This window comes from Magnolia sinica, chromosome 14 (assembly GCF_029962835.1).
Source record: "Magnolia sinica isolate HGM2019 chromosome 14, MsV1, whole genome shotgun sequence".
Classification (NCBI taxonomy): domain Eukaryota; kingdom Viridiplantae; phylum Streptophyta; class Magnoliopsida; order Magnoliales; family Magnoliaceae; genus Magnolia; species Magnolia sinica.
Genome location: NC_080586.1, coordinates 76,736,553 through 76,759,868, shown reverse-complemented (window position 1 = coordinate 76,759,868; position 23,316 = coordinate 76,736,553). Strand labels below are relative to the sequence as shown.

Sequence of the window (23,316 nt, the reverse complement as noted above, 5' to 3'; positions counted from 1 at the left end):
AAACCCATTTACGCCCCATAGCTCACTTATCTGCGAGTAATGACGTCAACTCCCATGTCCCGTTAAAATGGGTCCTTACTCTTGCTCGGGTGGTAGACTCTCAGGAGTTTCAACACCCGGTAAAGGGTTCGAGTACCCCATAGGTGGTGAAATTCCACTAGCTAGCGTGAGTGTGTGGGGTGTGTGTGCGTGTGTAACCAAAAAAAAAAAAACTCCCATGTCCCATTAAAATGCAATGCTTGCATCTCGTCATCCATAGACTGGTCCTAACCACTACTGGACAGGGCTTCCTAAAAGGAATGAGGAATAAAAACGGATGACAAGGAACACGAGACAAATGATGTACAAAAACATAGTTGGAGATTGGATGAATGAGTGCAAGATCGGGCACCTTTATGTAAAGCAATTAGTAGATCATCTAAGATCGGAGAGAGCAATGGATCTATGGACATGGAAGACCACGGTTGAGAAGCATGAAGGACAGGCAGCACACCACCACCTTTATTCCATCTAGTGCATACCTAGAGTGGCCAAGTAGTATATGGATTAGTAAAGAGTGATGTGTTGGAAACAGGTAAAACAACCTTACACAATGTGCCTGTGTCCTTTCCAATACTCAGATGGAAAGAGCGGAGTTGATTCAAAGAAGTAACATCAGGATTCAGGGCATACGAACTATTTACGGAGAGACAATATCAACGGTACCATGTTGAGACATGTAACTTGTCAAACACAGGTCCCAAACAATGAACAAAAAACATGCACCCAAAAACCTTTAGAGGGAGAGGAATAAAATGCACTCGGGACTTGAATTTTGAGAGGAACTTTTCTCTTTGAAACAGATGGGGGTATACGGTTGGTGAGAAAACATGTAGTCAGTATAGCACCTCCCCAAAAATACCTTGGTACATTAATCTTAAATAAAAGAGTTTGGGTTACTTCAAGATGTCTAGTGTAAGTTTCCATGCTTCCGTAAATATTATTGAAAGAATTCTCCCTCATTATTTGAATGCAGGATCTGTTTTTGTAATTGATTTCTAATCTCAGCATGAAATAATTGAAATATAGAAAAAACTTTTGCTCTTTCCTTCATAAATATAGTCAAGTAGTTCTAAAAAAAACCATCCACAGTAAATTCACAGTCGAGTCCTTCTACATGATGCTTTGGAAATCGATGAATACAAGAAGACATGAGTTTTTCAATGCTTTTTGGTTCTACAATGCTCCCTCCAAGGTGGCATCTTTCGTTTAGTTGGTAGAAGGAAGAGCATCATAACCATAGACAATCTTCCAAAAAGGTTCATGATTCTACCCAATATTTGTCTTCTATACATGAACAAGGCAGAGTCAGTTGATCATTTATTCATTCATTGCTCCTTTGTGCATCCAGTGTGGATGGCCTTTCTAAAGATCTCAGTGTCGACTGGGCGAGGCCACAATCAGTAGTTGAATGGCTTTGCATGTGGCATGGTGTAGTGCTTACTAAGGAGCGGCTAGTGTATTCGCGATTGATCATGCTTGCAGTCCTATGGAATATTTGGGGGGGAACGCAACCAGTGATGATTCCTCAACGAATAAGGGCCGTGGGAAGTAGTAATGTGGAAATCAAGGGGATGCTATAGAATGGGCATCTGGGGTTAAACACATCAATGTTCTTGATGTTTCATCTATGTTCCTGTAATGTTGGTATTCTCATTTTGGATGTATTCTTTTGTGTATTATTTGCTGTCTTGATTTTTATCAAGCAGCTTTTCAATAAAATAAACTCATTGTCCTTTAAAAAATAGCATATTTCTGCATTTATGTTCAATGCAATGCTATTTTTTAAGTTTCGAATGGAATTTGAATAACTAATATTTACTTACTTGAGAACAAGAACAACATCCCGCACAAGATACTTTTGCAAATACATCATGATATATGACCAAGATGTAAAAACCTGTAAATCAGGAGTTCCAGATCAAATTATTAATAACCATTGACTACATATATATATGAGTGGTTCAAAATAAAATAAAATAAAGTATATGAACTCTAACCTGCTCAAGGATGTCAGGTTCCCTATCACCGCCATTTTTAAGGAGGTCCACTAATGAATCTGCTATCCTCTGCATAAAGCTGCCAAAGATTTACAATCAGCAAGAACTGAAAATTCTAAAATGTAAGGCCATCAAAAACAAGATAAAGAGCTTCTGGCAACTTAAAAATCTCAGTTGTGACACCAATACAACAGGCGACTCATATCAGCCCAAACTGAGTTGATTGACACTTATCTATATTGGTTGAGTCGTCCAATAGAAATACGTAACAGCCAACCCATAAAAGTCACTTGCTGTTTCAGTGCAGGGGCTGAAACTTTGTATACCAAACTCAATCATCTTTAGTGTGAATTCATTTTCAATTGACAATTGGCAGGTCATTTTATAAATCCTCCTGTCCTTTTTTCTGAAAACTTATACTTTTTTGAGAAAGATAAAATCTAAAAGAATAGAGCAAGGCAAATCATATCAATCTCATCAAGTCATATCGGTTCCAGTCATGACCAAGTGAGCCATCAGTACTGAGTCTCTAAACCTTCGATCAGAAACGTCCATGATTTGAATGCAAGAAAATTCCATGTCAGCCAAAAGGCATCTATTACAAACTTTGCTCAGGTTGTGATTTTTGGGGTTGTGTTATTTTCTGCAATGACATTTGTCAAGGCAATTTTTTAATAAAACCAAATCAGTTTTCCTTCAAAAAAAAAAAAAAATCAAGGAAAGCAATCAGGCGGTTAGAGCAGCGGAAAGAAAACAGCATCTCAAAGCTAGCATAATTAAAACTTTAATGCTAAAGGGGCAAAAAAAGGAGGATGACACTTAAGAACACAAAAATTAGGATGAACCTATGAAAAAGATATGCACCAAATATCCTTTCTTTTTATGGACATGTAGCAAATGCCTTACAGAAAAAAGGATGTTACAAAGAAAAAGATAGGACACTTACGGCAAAAACTCCTCTAGGAGGTCCCTTGATAGAGCTGCAATCAACCTGGAGAAACATAATCCCAGTTACTTCGCACTCTCATCGAACAACATACTCTGAATTGACAAAAGAGGAATTCAAATAGGAAAAGGGCATATTCTACACTCCACATCAAATGGGAAAACTACTCAAACAACATTCTACATAATAGTGTTACATGCATCAAGATGTAATCATTAGAAATATCTCTCCATTCCATGGTATTCCGTAAAAATTGATGGTCATAACAGCCACCACCATTTCTGTTACAATACGGGCTGTAACGGACGTATATATATATATATATATATATATATATATATATAACCTTTTATCTGCCCCATAACGGACAGTTGCAGGGCCATAAAAGGCCATTTCTTCAGTAACAGCAGTAACGACCCCATAGTGCATAACGGTGACCACCGTTACCGTTACGTTACTGTTTTTACATACCTTGCTCTATTCTAAGTTTCTAACATAGCATGGCATGATGAAGGTTTTTAAGTTTATTTTTATGAATAACAGAACACTGACACCACAGAAAGGAAGCATTAAAGTGCTTGTAGTGACTGCCTACAAACAAGTCAATCCTACATAAAGCAATCTTAGCCAAATGATCCACCTCACGATTTGCTCAACTAGGAATAAGTGTGAAAGCTTCTTTGATAATACAAGCTAAAGTAGAAGTTCCAGCTCTCCATTTTGAGGATACCAAATCCTTGAAAAAGCTTCAAAAACATAACGAATGCTCTAAGATTGGAAAAGCAAAAAAAAAAAAAAAAAAAAAACAAGAACAAATCCTTGAAAAGCTTCAAAAACATAACGAATGCTCTAAGGTTGGACTTGTAAGAGTCCCTCACTGCCACTGGACCCAAATAAACAAGTTTCCTTATCCTCTCGGTCATCTCAACAAAGCCACCCACTCCCGCCATTCCCCAATTTCTCAAGGAGCAACCACCAAAGCTTAAGCGAATTGATTAGGAGGCCACCCATTTTGCACCACTGTTCTCTTGCACTTGCCTGCCATCACTCTCTCCTTCAAATCTCGTGAAAAATCAAGGTCTCCAAAAATCATTCTTGCATATGGCACCTTGATTTTTTGCACAAGCAGCAAGGAGATTGCGTTTCATTTCTTAGCCACTCTGTTATTGAAGCATTAAACGTAGTACAATAAGAGATGTTTTCTGTCAATAAAAAAAGAGAGATGTCTAGGTGTGGAAGGTATAGTCACGACAGTCAGGGATACATGATTGCAAAACTTTCAGGTCCTTTACGCATCAGAGATTCCATTTTGTGGAGGTAGCTGCTTTCCTTGAAGCATATAAAATGGCGGTTCACTTGAATCTCAGCCATGTTTCTTTTGAAAGAGACTCATCAAGTGCATCTTGTGGGCTAATGGGAATCAATATTCTTGGAGAATTGCAGACATTGTTGGGGAACCTAGAGTATGTGTATGGGGTGCTCTCCTTCAGTCAAATCCCAAGAGATGCAAACTCGGAAGCAGACACTCTTGCAAAAGAGGGAGATTTCAGATCTGATCTTTTGTTACATTTGTACAGCTAGTCCTTGTTTTTCTTTCAGCTGTTCTTACGGCAGCATCTTGCTGCCAATGTTCTTTTTTTCTGTTTCTTTGATGTTTCTTTTCCTTTGCTCTATTAATAGATTTCACACACTCATCAAAATAATGTTGAAGAACATACATTCTCTGAAATATCATGGCACAAAAACAGAATTTTTTTTTTTTTAAAAAAACATAATTCAGAAGAAAAAAAAAAAAAAAATTTGATAATTCTAACAGTCAACTCTTGTTTATACAAACACCTACAAAAGCGTACCGTAAGACAAATACATCAAGTAGCATGGTAATACAAACTGCTTTCACATACCTGAGAATGGGTTCAAGTGATAATTTCGCTTCCATTTTCAATCTACAAATAAGTTTTGAAACGATAGTTTCCTTTTGCAATAAAATCTGAGGCAACGTTTGCACCCATGGCATCATTTCTTCATAAAATGAAATGAAGTCCTCAGCAGTATTCAATTCCTGGTTTGGAGCACAAATAGAAAAATAAATAAATAACAAATATGGTTAGCTGAGAAAATATGAAAAAACAATGCAAAAAAAAAAAAAACAGAAGCAGGTGTTTTCAATAGTGCTCGTAGGGTAGCGTGTAGCGTATGCTATGTAATGTAGCATGGCTGAAACACCATGTAGCGTATGCAGGTAGCATAGCTCCCTAGTAGCGTTAGCTACAGGGCATGTAGCATAGCATAGCATGCAGTGCACGCACAATACCTAAAATCTCATTTTTTCTTTTTTAAGTATTTCTTCTATGTTAGTTCAACACCTATTTTAAAATGGCGGTGACTTATCCCCATCACACATGACACTACATTAGATCAATAGGGACCATCAAATTATGGCCCATATCGTGGATAGAGCACCTAGATCAATCTAGACCATCCAAATTATGGTCCATATCGTGGATAGAGCGCCTTGATCAATCCAGACCATACAAATTGTGGTCCATATAGTGAATTTGTGATGTTTCAATATTTTTTATTTTTTTAAAAAAAAAAAAGGTCACACTTAGAGAATGTCTAAAGGCATAGAGACGGAGAGATTTGAGATTTTGCATAGAAATATGTAGTTGATGATCCAAATTCACAGTCAAAAACTCATAGGAATTATGCATTTTGTAATTTTATCATATTTTTTTATTATTTATTATTAAAAATATTAAGTATCGTGTAGCTTACACTACACGCTATTAAGGGCCAAACGCTACACTATACGCTACACTGTATTTAAAACACTGTTAGAAGCATGTTCAAGGAAAACATCAGCAAAAGCAACATCGGGAGGAAGCATCAAATGATATCCACATTTAAAGAATGTTGAAATGCACAAGGTGCAAGGAAGATAATATTATGATGAAGCATTTTGGCTTCCTTGATGTGGTGAGAACCGGTGTTCGAGTTGTCGGTATCGCTACAAGTTTTGCTGGCTGGAGATAAAATATCGTTATCGTCGATAATATTGCCGATAACTAGAAAAAGGGGGAAATGGGGGAAACATGGGGAAAACGGTGGAATTTTTCGATGAAACTTCAGGATATGCCTAAATAGACATATTTACATATTTAGGAATAAAAAATTGTAAAAAAATGCATTACATAATAAGTTTTCATTTAATGGGGCCCAAAAAGCATGCATTGCCATAAGAAATCACTCCAATAGTAACCAAATTGAGTTCCTATCTTCCAGCTTCCTCATTCTTGCTCCACCCTCCCAATATGGGGTAGCAAACCTCCCACTTCAACAAATGAAACTTCTCACTTCTGCACCCTACCACAAGAAATCCCACCTTAGCCTCTCTAATTCTGTCCAAAACCACCTTAGGCACCAAAAAAGAGGCATGAAGTAAAGACGCAAATTCGGCATAGCAGTTTTGGTTAGTGTGAATCTTCTCCACAATGATAGATGCCTACTTTTCCAACTTGAAAGCTTTCTTTCGACTTTCTTAATAACCATGTCCCACGTTTTTCAATAACAAAATCTTAAGAGTTTTCCATCAAAAAATACAATTGCTAATTTTAAGTTTGTTGTTTATCTATATTTAAGATTGCAATGAAGGCTGCTTAAAGGCTACAATGACTCCAAGAGATATTCTATGGGAAAGGGGTGTAAGATCCACCTCATAAACTTTAGTAAACAAATTTAATGATGCCTCTGATTGGGAGACTAGGGATATTTCGTGCAAGGTGTCTTTGAAGGCATTGCCCGGTTGGGATAGGAGAAAATGGGTGGCTCTGAAAGGATTTATGGGTTGGGAGGACTTTCCCATTAATTTTCAGGTTAGTTCCTTGTGAAGGGGTGCTCATCAATGATTGTTGCAAAATCCTTGGGGGGATGATGGCATGAGATAGTGCACCACATCCCCCAAAGCCTTTCCAGCTTCCCCTTCATATTTTTTCGACTTCTAGCCTTGACAAAATCCTCACCAACCACCACCTAGAGAATAGAGGTCACCATTTCCCAAACAGATGTGCTCCATTTTCACATCATCTCACCATGCTAGTGAAATATCCTACAAATGTTTGGAGTGCTTCCTTCCTCATTGTTGGAAAACTGGTCTAAAAACTCTCCCTTGGACCCTCTTCTAGGGTTGAGGCATCAGGCTCACATGGGCATCCCATGCCATCGGCTTAGGCAATTCAAAAGGCGTGATAGGACTTTGTAACGATGGAGCGACTACGGCAACAGAAATGACAACGACATTTGTAGGGGAGCCTTAACTCAAAGGCCTCTTAGCTCATTCATCATGGAGAGGCAATTAGACAATGCCACCTAGGACCCAAACCATGGTGCTCTTCCCATAGTTGCACGTCCAAGAGCGGGAAGGCTGAGTTAGCCTTTCTCGCACAGCAAGAAACAACAGACTAACGATGAGGTATCATTGCTCCAAGCATTGGGTCCATTGAAGCTAGCAATGGGCAAGGGAGATCCACTACCAAACAGATTACGTATATGGCTACATTTACTGTGCAACGGGATACTCTAGCGGCTGCAACACTCATTCCTAGTCATCCGCAATGTCTTTTGTATCCCTTTATTCCCTCTTTTAATAGAGATTTTCCATTCATCAACACAAAAGAAAACAAAGAAAGAAGCACACACACACACACACACACACACACACACACAAAAAAAAAAAGGAAACATATTTTAGAGGGTAACGGCTAGACTTTTGTAAAAGTTCACAATTTTTTAAATGGCTATGACTCATCCTCCTCATATGTGGGATCCATGGATAGTTATCCACGCGATCCAATTGGTGGGTGACATTGGAGATAGAGCATCTCTCTAAAATCACACTGATCAAGAAATCCTAACCATCAAAATGGATAGCTGTAAAATGGACAGATAAAAGTAAAACAGTGAGTGGTTCAATTTCCATGGACAAACTCAGATGGTAGTTATCATCTTGTTAGGTATACCTTTCTAGCTATACTCCATCCACAATTTGGTCATCAACTTGAAGAGTGTGGATTAACAAGCCACTATGCCAAGTGTATGGTTGAGAAGTCGCCACCATGTGAATTTGGAGGTTTTGGGTGGTTGTCCGTTGTTTTCTATGGTGTGACCCACTAATGATAGGATAGGTGATGCATCCCATCATTGTGGTAGAGCTCAATGTGCAGGTTGAATGGCATGGATGCAACACGGTGGGCCCCTCATAGCAATGGAGCATAAGCAAGTGAGTAAGCAGATTATTAATTAGGTGAATAACTTTCACAGTCAGGCGAATAACTTTTCACTCAGAAGTGAATAACTTGTAGAATAAGCCTCCAACAACTTGTCAAGGAACGACCTCATTTTCTATATATATTTTAGAGTTCAGTAAGAAAAAGGGAACGCCTTTACTTTCAGCTAAAATAGTAACGGAAATCAAAAAAACCAGGGCATGGTGGCGCCTACCCGCCAATGAAGAAGGCTCTCTCGGAAGAATGAAGAACCATCCGACGGCTCGGATTTGATCGTGTCGAGATTGCGGTAGACATCAATCTCGATTTCTTCCAGTCTCTGAGCGAAATTCTTGAACTGAAAAAAGAAAAAAAAAAAAAAAAAGTAAGACCATAATCGTAAATGAATGAACACAAGCAGTTTGTAGGGTTTTGAAACAGCTTCAAAACGGGGGAAAACGATGATTAGGTCTTCTGAGAGCTTACGACGAAGCGCCTGCGGCCATGAGATTTGTTGAGGGATTTAACTTGATGAGACTGAGAAGGCGCCATTGCAGAAAGAAGAGGAGTGGAGGGGAGAGGGAAGGAAGAGAAGGAGAGCAGGTGTTCGTTAGGATTTTTCTGATCGATAACTGCTATGGCGGGAGAGGGAGCCGTTCGTTAGGGCTTCGTCCCCGCTCGAGTACTGATATGGCGGTTTGTCGATTTCTGCTCTTATATTTACGTGACTGATCCCCACCACCTGTGTCGTCATGCCATCTTTCCAGCTTAAAACTCATCATTTTAGGGCATCTGTACCATTAAAACGGTGGGGCCCACCATGATCCACTCACTAGGTGGGCCATGATTGTATTTAAGGGAAGCGGATTTCGTACTGAGTAACTCCGTACGCTTACCGTACTGAGTAAACTCCGGGATGTCTACTATGATTTATTTATTTTATCCACTCCGTCCGTCCATTTTATTGGATAATTTCATGGGTTGATCTCAAAAATAAAGCATATCTAGAGATCGAATGGACCGCGACACAGGAAACAGTGTGAATTGAACTTCTACCGTTCAAAAATTCTCGAGGCGGCAGAGGATCAAGCTTAGATTTATTTTTGTCCCTTCATCCATGGACGCAGATTGCGTCTGCCCGGACGGTAGGGCTCTGTGGGGTCCACTGTGATGTAAATGTTTAATCCACGCTGTTCACCACTTTTCTCGTATCATATTAAGGTATCATCCTAAAAATTAGACAAGTCCAAAGCTCCAGTGGACCCCACCAAAGGAAGTTGCAGTGATACTGACAGCTACTGTTAAAACCTTTCCAAGGGCCACAATGATTTTTTTTTACCATCCAACCTATTCATAAGGTCATATGGAAGCCTATGAAGTGAAAACTTAAATATTGGATTGATGCTAAACTTAGAGGTGCACATTTTTTACCCGATCTGTCGGATCCGACCCGATCAGACCCGATCAGGCCCGTTCTGAACAAAACCGACGGTCAAGATCGGGCCTGATCGGGTTAGAATTTACAGATCCGTTTATTTTCGGGTCGAGTCCGGATAGCCCTATGTCCGGACCGACCCGACCCGACCCGTATACCCGACCCGAACGGCGGGCGGGTGCTATAAAATATCTTTTTCAGTTTTTTTTTACCCTAACATTTCTAACCTCTTTTTTTTTACTGTCTCTCCATTTCCCCTCTTTTCTTACCCTAACCGCATCCGAACGACGGACGAGCGCTGCTGCCCGACGATCTGCTGCCTACCTGACGGACAATCTTCTTCGGTTCTTCCTCTCCATTCTCCTCTTCTTCTTCAACGTCCATTCTGCTACCTACCCGTCGCCCGACGCCAGTCTCCTCTCATCCTCCTTGATTGAATCAGGTTTTGGTGAGGATTCTATTTTGATTTGAATCTTTGATAGTTTCTTCTTATAAATCATCTTCTTATTTTCCAATGGTGGGTGTTGATTGTTGAATCCCCATTCGACTCGGTCCGATGCCCTACTCTAAATGCAAGGACGCGGATTGCATCGTACCCTGCCAATGTTGGGAACGTGCAAGAGCTTTGAGCTGGCACCGTGATGTGCGGGTCTAACTAAGGGTTGACAACATCCACCACTTGAGATTTTGTTCCATGCCTAACATTTGGTGTGGCAGCTAATGGTTCGATTGGATTTTATATTCTTATTTGATGGGCCCTATAAAAATCAAAGGTCCCACTTAAATCATAGATTAGCATGATTTTTATATATATATTTTTTTTGCTTGTGAGTCCAATAAGGGATTATACATCTAATGATCGGAGTGCATCTCTGAACATATCACGGTGGGCCCCTTAAAAAAATGAAGGTGGACGTACGCTCAAACTATTGTTAGTTCAAGAAAATTGTTTAGTTTCCGCAGCAATAGGAAGTGGATTAAGTATTACCCGAGTAACACTGTGGCGTTTCCCTAACCATGGGCTCACCATGTATGTGTTGTATATCTACACTGTCCGGCGGTTTTTACAGATCATTTTATTACAAATTTCAGAAAATGAGGTAGGTCCGAATCTCAAGTGGACCACACCATAGGAAACAGTGGATATTGAACATCCACCATTAAAACATTCCTAGGGCCTACTATGATGTTTATTTTTCATCCAACCTGTTCATAATGTCACACAAATGTGGATGAAGGGAAAACACAAATATCAGCTTGATCCAAAACTTCCATGGCCCCTAAGAAGTTTTCAATGGCAGGCATTGAATCCCCACTAATTTCTATGGTGTGGTTCACTTAGACTTGAATCTGCCTTATTTTTGAGTTCATTCCCTAAATTGATCTTGGAAAAATAGATGGATAGTGTGGATGTAACACATACATCATATTAAGGCTTATAGAATTTTACCATGTCAACCCACTGGGGACTTGATATGAACTGCACCACGCAACTGGAGTCCAGAGTAGTGACACTTTAAGCGTTGGAAGTAGATTAGGTGTCACCTTGACCTCACCCAACATGGTGTGTACCTGACCGTGGGGCTTAACTTCATGCATGTATTGTATGTACACGCCGTCCATCCGTTTTTCTAGCTACCTTTAGGCATGAATAAAAAAAGTAAACAGATAAAATCTTAGAGTGGACCCTATGACAGAGTTTCAATGGTGGGTGTCATTATCACTGGTACTTCCTAGTGTGCTTTTTATGGTCCTATGGACCCCACAAGGGAATGGCGTGACATGATGGCAGCAATGGTTAACTAACATATGGACATAGTTTACATATAGGGATTTGAGCCACTCATGAGTTGGGGTCATCATGTTGTTGCCTAAAAATCAAATAGGTCCATGCATCAGGTGGGCCACACGTATAATAAAACAACACAGGTGTCATATCCTTGTAGAACCCCTATATTTCTCTCCTATGGGTAGGGCTAACCAGATGAGTTTTAAAGTTGCTAAAAACCTCAATCATGTCAATGGGAGATGAGTTTTATGATATTCAAGCACTCATAAATTGAACATTTGGCATACATTAACTTACATTAATTAACTGACTAAATTGTAGACCCCACTGTTGTGAAGGCATAGTCCCAAAATTAGATTGTTTGAGCACTACCGATTTCCCCCATTTTTTCATTGTGGTTGTTGTTGCTGTTCTTGTGGGTTTGTGTGAGCACACCATCGGGTGATCAGTATCAGCCTCTAGTTTTTGTTTTTCACTAGCATGCCGAATGTATTTTCCTTTTACCTAGCTAAGAAACAATAAGAAATGGAAAAGATTCACATGCAATGAGAGAGACATCCATTAGCAGAGAGAGAAATGAATAGGGACATAAACATGAGGTGTCTGGAAATAAAAACAAATGAATGGCTTGTAGGGTCCTTTTCACCTTACAAGGTGCACAAGGGCTACTCTTAAGTACTCCGTCCACAAACAAATGCATTCATCAATGCGAGCTCATTGTGCCTTAAGGCCAAAGCAAGAGCCATCTTTCTAAATTGCCTAGGCCTACCTTGTTGGATTTCAAGAGAGCCCAAGACTTGCTTGGCCCGTAAAGAGATTTGGGATTCTGAGACCATACAAATAGCCCAAAAACAAAGTCTACTCCACGTGAGAGACGACTCGGTGGGCCAAAAAGCTCAATGTGCCAAAAAAGCTCAATGGAGCATTGGGGCTATTTGTATTTGGTAGCCCTAAGTAAGTGAGAAATCAGAAATATGATTCTGGGCCAAACATTTCATCCTATGTGTTGAATTTTATGTTTCATAATATAACAAGAAGACACTTTCTTCTCCAACTTGTCGCATATTTAGAAAATCCAATCTGTGCAAAAGGTGGGTCGCACTGTAAAGATCATCTGAGGCAAAAAAAATAAGATTAGGGGCTGACCCCAAATAGTTGGTTTCAGTGACTTCTCAGTTCTCACCCCTACTCAATTTTCTTAGAAGCACAAAAATCAAGTTGATACTCTGCTCAAATGGGCCAGGTAAAATCATTTTCAAAATCATGAAAATATTGTATAACTTGCATGTCTAAAGGTGCTTGTAGGGCTAACAATTGTATAATTAACTAATTGTATTACATTGCTTCTTCGCTTTTCTCATTATATAGTTAGCTTAATATGTATTACATTTTTTCTTCTTAAATTATTATTGTGACTTGTTGGTTTATAATTGTGACTTGTGATTGTTATTCGTAAGTTAGATAATTAGTTACCCGTTTGAGGATTTCTATGTGGCCATGCATAGATATGGTGTGTTTTTGGTGGCATAGAAATCGCTCAAATTGTCCCGTTTTTTGGACAGTTCAAGGTTAAATGGATAGTATGCTTTCATATAACCTATTTAAATGTTCATCCTAATCCACGGTCCATCTCCTCGTTTCTCTCTAGATATGTTTCTTTCTTTTCGTATCCAATGTCAAATATCTTTACATTACTTTAGATATTTGACATTAGAATGTAACGTAAGATCAACTTATCTGGAGAGGCATGGGAAGATGCTGCCGGATTTTCGGCGTAGATGTTTAAATGGGAATATGAAAGTATTGTAATCTATCTAACCTTAAATGGGTAACTAATTTAGGATTTAATTGTTACTTGTAAGTTAGATAATTAGTTATCCGTTTGAGGATTTTTATGTGGCCATACATAGATATAGTGTGTTTTTTATGACATAGAAATCGTTCAAATTGTTCCTTTTTGGACAGTTCAAGGTTAGATAGATAGTATACTTTCATATAACCTATTTAAATGTTCATGCCTAATCCGCAGTCCATCTCCTCGTTTCTCTCTAGATATGTTTCTTTCGTTTCATATTCAATGCCAAATATCTTTACATTGCTTTAGATATTTGGCATTGGAATGTAACGTAAGATTAACTTATCTGGAGAGGCATGGGGAGATGCTGCCGGATTTTCGGCGTGGATGTTTAAATGAGAATATGAAAGTATTACAATCTATCCAACCTTGGATGAGTAACTAATTTAGGATTTAGTATAACTCTGTTAGCATTAGATTACTAATGCTAATATGATTTAGTATATTTCAACTATCAGATGGAAAGTGGGGGTCTTTCCAATACTCTGTCCTCGGCCCTTGGTGGTCGATCAATTACATCATCGATGATCCTTGAAGATGAAAGATTAGGTGTTGAACATGAAGAGGTGCCCGTCGACATGGTTGATACTAGTACCACACAGTCACATGTTGCGGGTAATACGAAAAAGAGGTCGGCAGTATGGGAAGATTTTGAAGAAGTAATCCTGAAGAACGACCAAATGAAGATACAATGCAAACACTACAAGAGTCAGTACGCTAAGTAAGCAGATGGTTCGACCACAATATTGAAGAAACATCTAGCAAAGTGTCTTAAAAAAGTAAAAAGTGGGGTAAGGCAACAAACACTTTCATTTTCGCAATCTACAGGGGGTCCATCAGTGTCCATGTACAAGTATGACAAAGAGTTAGTGAATGAGTGGACGGCTAAGTTAATTATTTCAGATGAAAGATTATTTCAGATGGTAGAGAGTGCTGCTTTTGTTGGACTAGTCAAATGCCTTAACCCTAGATACGAGAAGGTCTCTCGTACAACAAGCAGGAGGGTGTGTATGAAGATGTATGAAGGCGAGAAGGTCAAGTTGAAAGGAGAGTTAGCCACGATTTCCTAAATTAGCCTGACATCAGATTTGTGGACGACATCCAATCAACGAAAGGGGTATGTCTCTAACTGCTCACTACGTTGATGCTGAATGGAGGCTTTGTAAGAGAATAATAAACTTCCGTTATTTTGCGCCTCCTCATAGTGGTTTGATGATTTCATACTACATACACAGCTGTCTAATGGAGTGGGGAATTGAGAAGAAGATTTCGACAATTACACTAAACAATGCCTCTGCAAATGATAGCGTGATAATGAATTTGCGCAACCAGTTTAAGGCCACTGGTGACTTGTATTTTGATGGAAAGATATTTCATGTTAGGTGTTGTGCCCACATCCTAAATTTAATTGTACAAGAAGGCCTTAAAACAATCGATCCCATGATCGAAATATAAGAGAGAGTGTGAAGTACATATGGGGGTCACCTTCACGATTACATGCATGGAATGAGATCGTGAAGCGGTTGAATTTGTCAACTCAGAGAACAATAAAGTTAGATGTCACGACACGTTGGAATTCAACTTTTAAAATGTTGAATTCAGCGATAGCTTTGAGACCTGCCTTGTCACGCCCCAAACCCGGGGACGGACAGCTTCCGTGATGCCCCGAATTCGGTACTCGACTTCCATACACCAAGTCCCGAGTTCGGCGCACCACAAGGAAGATTTTTAACTGAATTTTTTTTTATATACATAGTAATACCTGAGCATGAAGATTCATGATCAAAATACCAAGCAACACTCTCCATCATAAGTCCCGATGGTTATAAGTATAATGCTTTGCAAAAGATACGTAACGTCAACATTGTCAAATTAAAGAATAGATGCAATGCATCAAGAAAGCTAAGTCTTCCAAGCTACTCCAACCCTGAAAAAAAATGAGAAATAGGAGACTTAGGCAAAAAGCCTAGTGAGTACACACGTGTGTGCAGTATGTCCTACAAGCAGGCAAGATAAATATGCTACAAGGAAATCATACCACAGTCATAACCATATTACATGCATCTGTAATCACGTCGTCATCATCATATTGTCATGCCATAATTATACAATATCGAAAATACTGACAAGTCCATGAGTCATACAATATCAGAGTACGCAATATAAATCAGCATGTAAATGATAAGTTATAAAAAGTCAAATATCAGATGTCGAGGATGCAATGCAATATGTGGTGCGAATGAAATGACTATGCTGGAGTGAAGTCGGGATGGTAGTACGTAGTATCGCAGACTATGGGGTCTATCACAAGGGACTTCTATCCAAGATAGTCCCATACCTAATTTGGATAGTCAGACTCAATGTGGTAAACTCCTGATCTCAGGTTAGTCGCTCGCCCCAACCGAAATCCTGGCCATTGCAAAGGTACACACAACAAATAGGTGCGCACCCAAATGAATAGTGAATGAATGAATGAATGAGTATGCAACTCCCGCTCAATAAGTCCACATATCAAGAAGCTTCATCCTGGGATCATCACCGAGGTTTAGTACACTCCAAATGACACTGTTCCTTTCCCAACAACACAACCCAAGTGAGTGTAAGAAACCTCACTATTCACCTGCCAATATCGCTGGGTTTAGGGCATGACATCGATAGCGGACCCATTCACAAGCTAGTCATACTCAGCTTAACAATGCCCCCTACCCTTGGGCAGGTAAGGCCACACCCCCTCCCAACCGACCACGACACAGTGGGAGACGCGGCCTCCTAGTATTCGGCACTCGGGCGCTCATGTATCCACTCGGTCTCGACATTGGGGCGTCTCCTGGCCTCGGAGGTTTAGAAATTTTCACCCAGGGACATCTATGGCGCCCGTATGCTAGAACCAAATATTTCCGGTGTCCCATCTGGCCATCCACGATATACCTGTGGAGGCTACGGCCCTGATGTCGCTAGGGCACACAATGCAAGATGCATGAGTCATACAATACAGTCATGCATCAATCCTGCGCATACCGTGCACTTATGTGAGATAACCTCCGCCTATCAAGGAGTCTCATAACAATCTGTCCAACGACATATGCAATGGTCAACCACATCTCATAACAAACATGCAGATGATGTGTATGGGCATGTATGATAATGCTGCGCTGTCACATACTCATAATCAGTATCAATAACCGGCCTCAACAATCGGCTTCGACAATGTGGACATTTAACCAAAATTGTCCCCAAGGAATGACCCACATAAATATCAATACATACATCATGGTGAAATCACACCACATCGGTCCTCAGATACATCGCTTCGGGTCTCACACAAGGGTCGTACATTCATCGCATTGGGCCTCACTCATGGGCCGCATATACATCACACTGGGCCGTATCATATGTGCACTACACATCGCAATGGGCATTGGCTCATGGGCCATGAATACACCACATCAGGCTTCACGACCCATGAGCTTTAAATACACAATAGGTGGGCCCTACACATGGGCCTCAAATACATCACAATGAGCCTCATCATATGGGCCAGAAATATATCTCAATGGGCCTTGCCCATAGGCCACAAATACATGGCTACACCAATTATGATAAGTCTCATACTACAACCACTTCACACGTCACATAGTTAATGACTCATATTTGGTGCTGCATAGTTAAGGGCCAAGAGCCACGTTTCATCGTACCATTTACGGTTTAGCGATCACAGCGTATAGAATCCAGGACCTTAATAGCATTAGCTTGGGTAATATAACTCTACATCACATTCGGTTAGTGTACAACTTAGTTATATGTGATTCAAGTGGCGGTATCTATATCGATAAGCACAAACTTACGTCATTGAATGGCCATCAATGCCACTTGATTTCATACGATTAGGTGGCCTTGTACGTATTTCACATTCATACAATTAGATGACTACGTATACTACATGTACTCCACCATTGCCTATGATTAGGTGGCTATACATACATCAAATACCCACATGATCAATGGGCCAAACAGGTAATATCACACCCTCACACCACTAGAGTTTATATATTTGTTATAATTAAACATGTTTTTAAGAGTTTAAACACAAGTATCATGATCCTATTACTTGGGGCCGCACTCTAACCAAAGTGCCAAGTGATCAAGGGATGTCCACAATCAGCCCATTTAAAGGATTAATCATCATTACTTCAAAAATTACAATACCAGTTCATCATACATTCCACATATGGAATTTACAAACTCTTATCGAAGATGCCCAATGGTTGGCCCAAACAAGGCTATCACTGATGGGCCCACATGGCATTCACTCAAAATGAGCCTTAACATTCTTGGGCTCACATATCAATGGAATTCATAATGGGTCCTATGCAGTAGAGTCCATGGGAATTTCCCATGAGGTTGAGTTGTGTGTGACCCACCTACGACTTAGGTCTGCTTTGATTATTTTAGTCTAAGTCCTAAAATGATATGAGGAAGTGGATGATCTGCATGGATTAAATAGATACACCATGGTGGCCTTAGGTTGGATTCAATAGTTAAGTACTTATCCTCACAGCCTTGTATTGTATGATCCAATTCAGGTTAGATTGACTGTTCTGTAGGATAATGGCCTAAAGGAAACCCGGTATATGGGTCGATATCTAATAAATCGTCAGGATGGCCCATAATGAATTTTCAATGATGAGAGTTTAATTTGCATTATTTCAGAACGTACGACTATCTAATCATTGGATGGGCCTAAGTCTTGGTAACATATCGTCAAAATAGTTGATAAAATAGATAAACGATGAGGATCTTAAATATAAATCATGTCATAACCATGGTGGATTAAGTGGCATAACACCTACATCAAAGTGGGTCATACCACATACAAGTTGAGAGGGTTACCCTCCCTTAAATATTCATAATTATTTGTTGGGCCACAGAGGTGTGGTTCATAAATCCAGCCCATCCCTTATGTGTGTCCCACTTGGTTGAGTGGTCAGACCAAGTTTCAGATACATCCAAATTTCAGGTGGACCTAACAGGTGATTTACATACTCGAGCTTCGAGTTGTACAGACAGTTAAGGAGATCAAAGTTACATGGGTGCAGAGAGATGTATTTATTGCATATACACAGTTCATCTATTTTTATTTTTTTTTTATTTTTATTTCTTCTTTTCTTTTTTTGAGATCATTTTATAGCACCATCCAAAAATGAATCATATCCGAAGATTATCTGGACCTCACCACAAACAGTAGTGGAGATAATGATTTCACCGTCAAACAATTTACAGGGCCCACCATACCGTTTATTTTCCATCCAATCTGTTCATAAGGTCACAAAGACCTGAATTAAGGGGAAAAACAAATTTCATACTGCTCCAAAATTTCTGACCCAAAAAGGGTTCCAATGGTTTACGTTCAATCCCTGCCACTTTTGTAGTGTGGCCCACTTGATAGTTAGATCTATCTTATTTTTTTCTTCTCAAGCCTTAAGACAAACTTGCCAAATGGATGGACGGTTTGGATATAACACATACCCCATGATCAGATTGATCCAAATCTCTTTTTTTTTTTTTTTTTGTAATTATTATTTATTATTAATATATATATATATATATATATATATATATATATATATATATATATATATATATATATATATATATTTATGGTGTGGGCCGCCTGAGTTCTGTGTACGGCTGAAATTTGGGGGTGACCCATTTTTAAATGGGACCCATCAAATGCAGGGTGTTGATGTTCTACATACATCAAGGTGGGGCCTATGGTGGGGCCCACCTCCTTCCAGCGTCAGTGGAGACGCTGGCAGCAACAGCGTCACCGTTGTTGAGTTTTTTTTTTTTCTTTTTTTTAAATATGGGGCCCACAATAGGACGATCCAGTCCATTTGTTATGTGTGTCCCACTTGATGGAGGGGACAGTCCAAGTTTCAGATGCATCCAAATTTCAGGTGGAGCCCAGCAAGTGCTTTTACATGTTTTAGCCATGTCTGCACATTATTTTAGACGGTGTGAGCCACCTAAGTTCTTTGTACGGTTGATTTTTGGCATGACCCCTTTTTAAGAGGGGACCCATCAAATTCACGGTGCTGATGTTCAACATACATCAAGGTAGAGCCTGTGGTGGGGCTCACTTCTTTCCAGCGTCAACTGAGAGCAGCAACAGCGTCATTGCTGTTTGCAACTTTTTTCTTTCTTTTTTTTATTTTCATATTTAGGGCCCATAACAGGACGATCTAGTCTGTCTATTACGTGTGTCCCACTAAGTTAAGGGGTCATTCCAAGTTTCAAATACATCAAAATTTCAGGTGGGCCCCCCAGAAAGTACTTTTATATGTTTTAGCATGTTTTCACATGAGTTTTGATGGTGTGGCCTACCAGAGAAATATATTGGCTTCATTTTTTGGCTCAACGCCTAAAATGATTTGAAAAATTGAATGGACGGCGTGGATTTAATACATACATCATGAGTGGGGCCTGTTGGGGACCCACAGCCCCTGCCCCTTTAAATCAAATTAATGGGACGCTGCTACTAGCAAGCAGCGTCTCTCTCTCTCTTTTTTTTTTTTTTTACATACGTGTAGGTGTGTGTGAGTTTGGCCAGCCCAATGGGCCAATGGTTGGATGACTTGGATGCCATACAAACATTTTGGTGGGTCCTACTATCAGTGGGTCCCACATGAACTCTATAATAAATTGATTTTTATATGTTTTCTCCTATGCATCCACACCATTAATAGCATCATCATCATTATTGCAATTATCTTCACCATCAATCATACTATGTTCACCATCCACACCATTAATCACATCATCATTAACATCATCTCCACCATACATAAACACAACAAAAATAAAATAAGAATGAGTAGGGTGGGTGTACTCACCTTGATGAATTAGATGGATGGTTGAGATGTATGGAATGGATGGAATTGATGGTTGAGATGGATGAAAGGTATGGGATTGATGGAGTTGATGGCCCACCAAGATCACTCCTCTCTCTCTCTCTCTCTCTTATGGAAAAATGGTGAAATGCTAAGGGATGGAGGGGTATTTATAAAGAAATGGATAAATTTTTGATTAAGTTAAGCTAATGTGATTAATATTAGCTTAGGATAGGATTATGGTACTTAATTCATGCTTTGCAATTAATGGTGGATTAAAGGAGCATGGGATGACATGGTGTGGTGTGGTCATGCATAATGTATGGCATGGAGAAAGATTGACTTTTATGCACATGAGAGAGAAGAGGTATGGGTATGTGACATCACACACATGGGTAGAGATTCTCTCACCCATGTGTGGCATGTACATGTGTGCTTGACATGTGTTGTGCACATGTGTGAAATGAAATACATGGTGCCATTCGCACATGATACACTTATTATTCTTCACGGCGTATCTCACTAACGGAGTATCATACCGATGCACGGGTGGTACCTCCACGATCGCGGCGATGGGGCGGTCGATATAAGATAGGTTTCAAGGTCTTGGGATTCCGGCCAGTTGGGTATGTACTATGAATGATCAATCCATATCTAGCTAAGGACTTCAATCATCATAAGCATGGAAAATAGTATCGAATGGACCAGGTGTTACATGCCTTCTCTCACTATGCGGAGCGTGATAGTGCGTATATTTGGCTACCTTCTGAAGATGACTGGTCAAGAGCTGAATCAGTTCGTAAGTTCCTTTCTATTTTTTACAACAGCACGAAGAAATTTTCAGGCTGCAAGTATCCAACAGCAAATATACTTCTGCCTGAACTTTGGAAGGTAAAAGATGCCTTGCGTAAAAGTAGTAGTGGACAAGACTTTTTACACTTCATGACCATAGGTATGCAGGTAAAGTTTGATAAGTATTGGTCTGAGTGTAGTCTGTTAATGGGTGTTGCGGTTGTTCTTGATCCTTGGTACAAGATGTTTATCGTTGGCTTCATATGTAATAGGTCGTATGGTGTGATGGGTATTGCTGAGGCCGAAAAGATTTCTAGTGCAGCCAGTAAATTATACAATTTGTATGCGTGTACCGCAAAAGAACAATCTCCTCATGTGGGTTCTAGTTCTGCTGTTGATGAATTGCAAGAAGACACGACAGATGATTTCATGTCTTACTATACATAGTTGAAAGGGACTCAAGCACAATGCATAGATCAGAACTTGAAGAGTATCTCAAGGAAGATATTCTAGTTCTAAATAAGGGCGATGATTTTGATATTTTGGAGTGGTGGAGGACGAGATCTGGTAAGTTGCAGTACCCTGTGCTCTCGTTAATGACACGCGATATATTATCAATTCCAATTTCAACTGTGGCTTCAGAATCCGCTTTTAGTATGGGGAGTAAGGTCGTAAGCAAGTATAGAAGCCCACTTACACCTGAATCGGTTGAAGCGCTCATTTGTACTCAGGATTGGCTGCGTCCGATGTGGGGGAAAGAGACCTCTATTGATGAGGAGTTCGATGAAGAGGAGAGTGACAAGATAGAAGAGACAGTGCCTGCAGCTGCAATATGATTTTAATGTCTTCTAATTTTGTTATATCATGTTATTTGTAATTTTGTTAAAACAGTTACATTTAAGTTTTATGGTTATGTTTCATGGGTGGATGAATATTTCTCCTTTTTCATTAGTATTATTCAATTAGATAAAGTTGTTTAAATCTTTTATTATATTGTTAAGTAATTGTATTCATTCATAACTCTTTTTTTTTTGTCCTAAGCTAACCAGATATACAGTAGATATGTCATCGGAAGATGATGCATCGGCCGATATTTGGGATTATGGAGTTCAAACCTACTCCCAGGATGGAAAGATAAAGTTGAAATGTAAGTTGTGTGGAAAACAGTTTGTCAACAAAACAAATCGACTCAAATTACATTTGGCTTGTCGGGGAGGAGATGCCGCACCTTGTAGCAAAGCTTCTCAGGAGGTCCGATATTTATTTGGAGTCATTCTCGATTCTAATACAAAGACTTCCCACAACCCTCACCCTGTAACTACAACCAATACAACTAACCAAAGAATATATAGAAGTAGGCCTCTTATAAATGAAGAAGGGTTTAGCAGAGGAACTGCAACTGGCTCTAGCTCTAGTTCCAGGCCTTCCACAACCACCATAGTAGAGAATAGGAACAAGATAAAATTTTAAGGGAGCAAGAAGAACGAGATTATAAAGAGGCCATCAAAGAAAGTATGCAAATGGCATACAGATCAAGAAGTACCAGACAACAACATCCACCTCCGAGACAACATGATGCTGAAGCAGGCACAAATAGACCATCAAAGTTTGTTAAAAGTCTTGCAGCATTTTATAGGCTATTGGGAATCCCGTACAAATCAGATCATAAAAAGCGTCTAAAAAAAGTTCTTGCATCTGTGAATGACGACGATGGGAAGGGATCCCCACCATCCGATTCAGCAGAGGTGAACGACCATTTTTTGGACACATCCAGCTCGGAGTGGCCCAAGAGTTCTCCTGCAGTTGAATCAGTAAAAAGAGAACCGAAGGATGAATCTGGCGACGAAGGTGGAGGTGGAGGAGGGGGTTACTATTATGGACAAGGTTCATTTAGTTACATGCCACAAAGGCATTCATCATATAGAGGGTTTTGAATGTATGAAAGTTTTACCTAATCTATATGTCAGTATGTATTTGTTAGGTTTTTTTACTTTTGATTTTGGACATGATGTTGGACACGGTTTATGTTAGCATATGCATGTTACCTAATCTTTTTTTTTTTTTTTCTTTTTTTATTATTTTTTAAATTTTAGCTTAAAGTGTGTTTGGTACCAAATTTCATGAAAATCTGCACCAAATTAGACTGATTAGTCATGAAATTTCATGGTATTTGCCGTAACCATAACAATTTTTTATCCATACAACTTCTTAACATCTTGGTTGCACTAAATATCGTGTCTAATGTGGCACAAAATATCATGATATTTTCATGAAATAATGGTGCAATCTAACACATTGTCTCAATA

The 23,316-nt window shown here is 39.5% G+C and overlaps 1 protein-coding gene across 3 annotated transcripts in view; it reads right to left on the bottom strand.

The window, feature by feature from the left end:
- LOC131226271 (uncharacterized) overlaps window positions 1-8,986 on the bottom strand; it is a 69,092-nt gene extending 60,106 nt beyond the window's left edge. For 2 of the 3 annotated variants that reach the window (XM_058222065.1, XM_058222066.1), the window contains exons 1-6: window positions 8,736-8,986; window positions 8,485-8,607; window positions 4,890-5,047; window positions 2,986-3,030; window positions 2,040-2,118; window positions 1,866-1,939 (exon numbers count right to left, since the gene is read on the bottom strand). In XM_058222065.1, the coding sequence (XP_058078048.1) occupies window positions 1,866-1,939; window positions 2,040-2,118; window positions 2,986-3,030; window positions 4,890-5,047; window positions 8,485-8,607; window positions 8,736-8,801 (545 nt within the window). In that variant the 5' untranslated portion in view covers window positions 8,802-8,986. Of the gene's footprint in view, window positions 1-391; window positions 522-1,865; window positions 1,940-2,039; window positions 2,119-2,985; window positions 3,031-4,889; window positions 5,048-8,484; window positions 8,608-8,735 lie in introns of those variants that run through there. The other variant, XM_058222067.1, reaches the window with a different exon arrangement.
- Window positions 8,987-23,316: the final 14,330 nt, after the last annotated feature.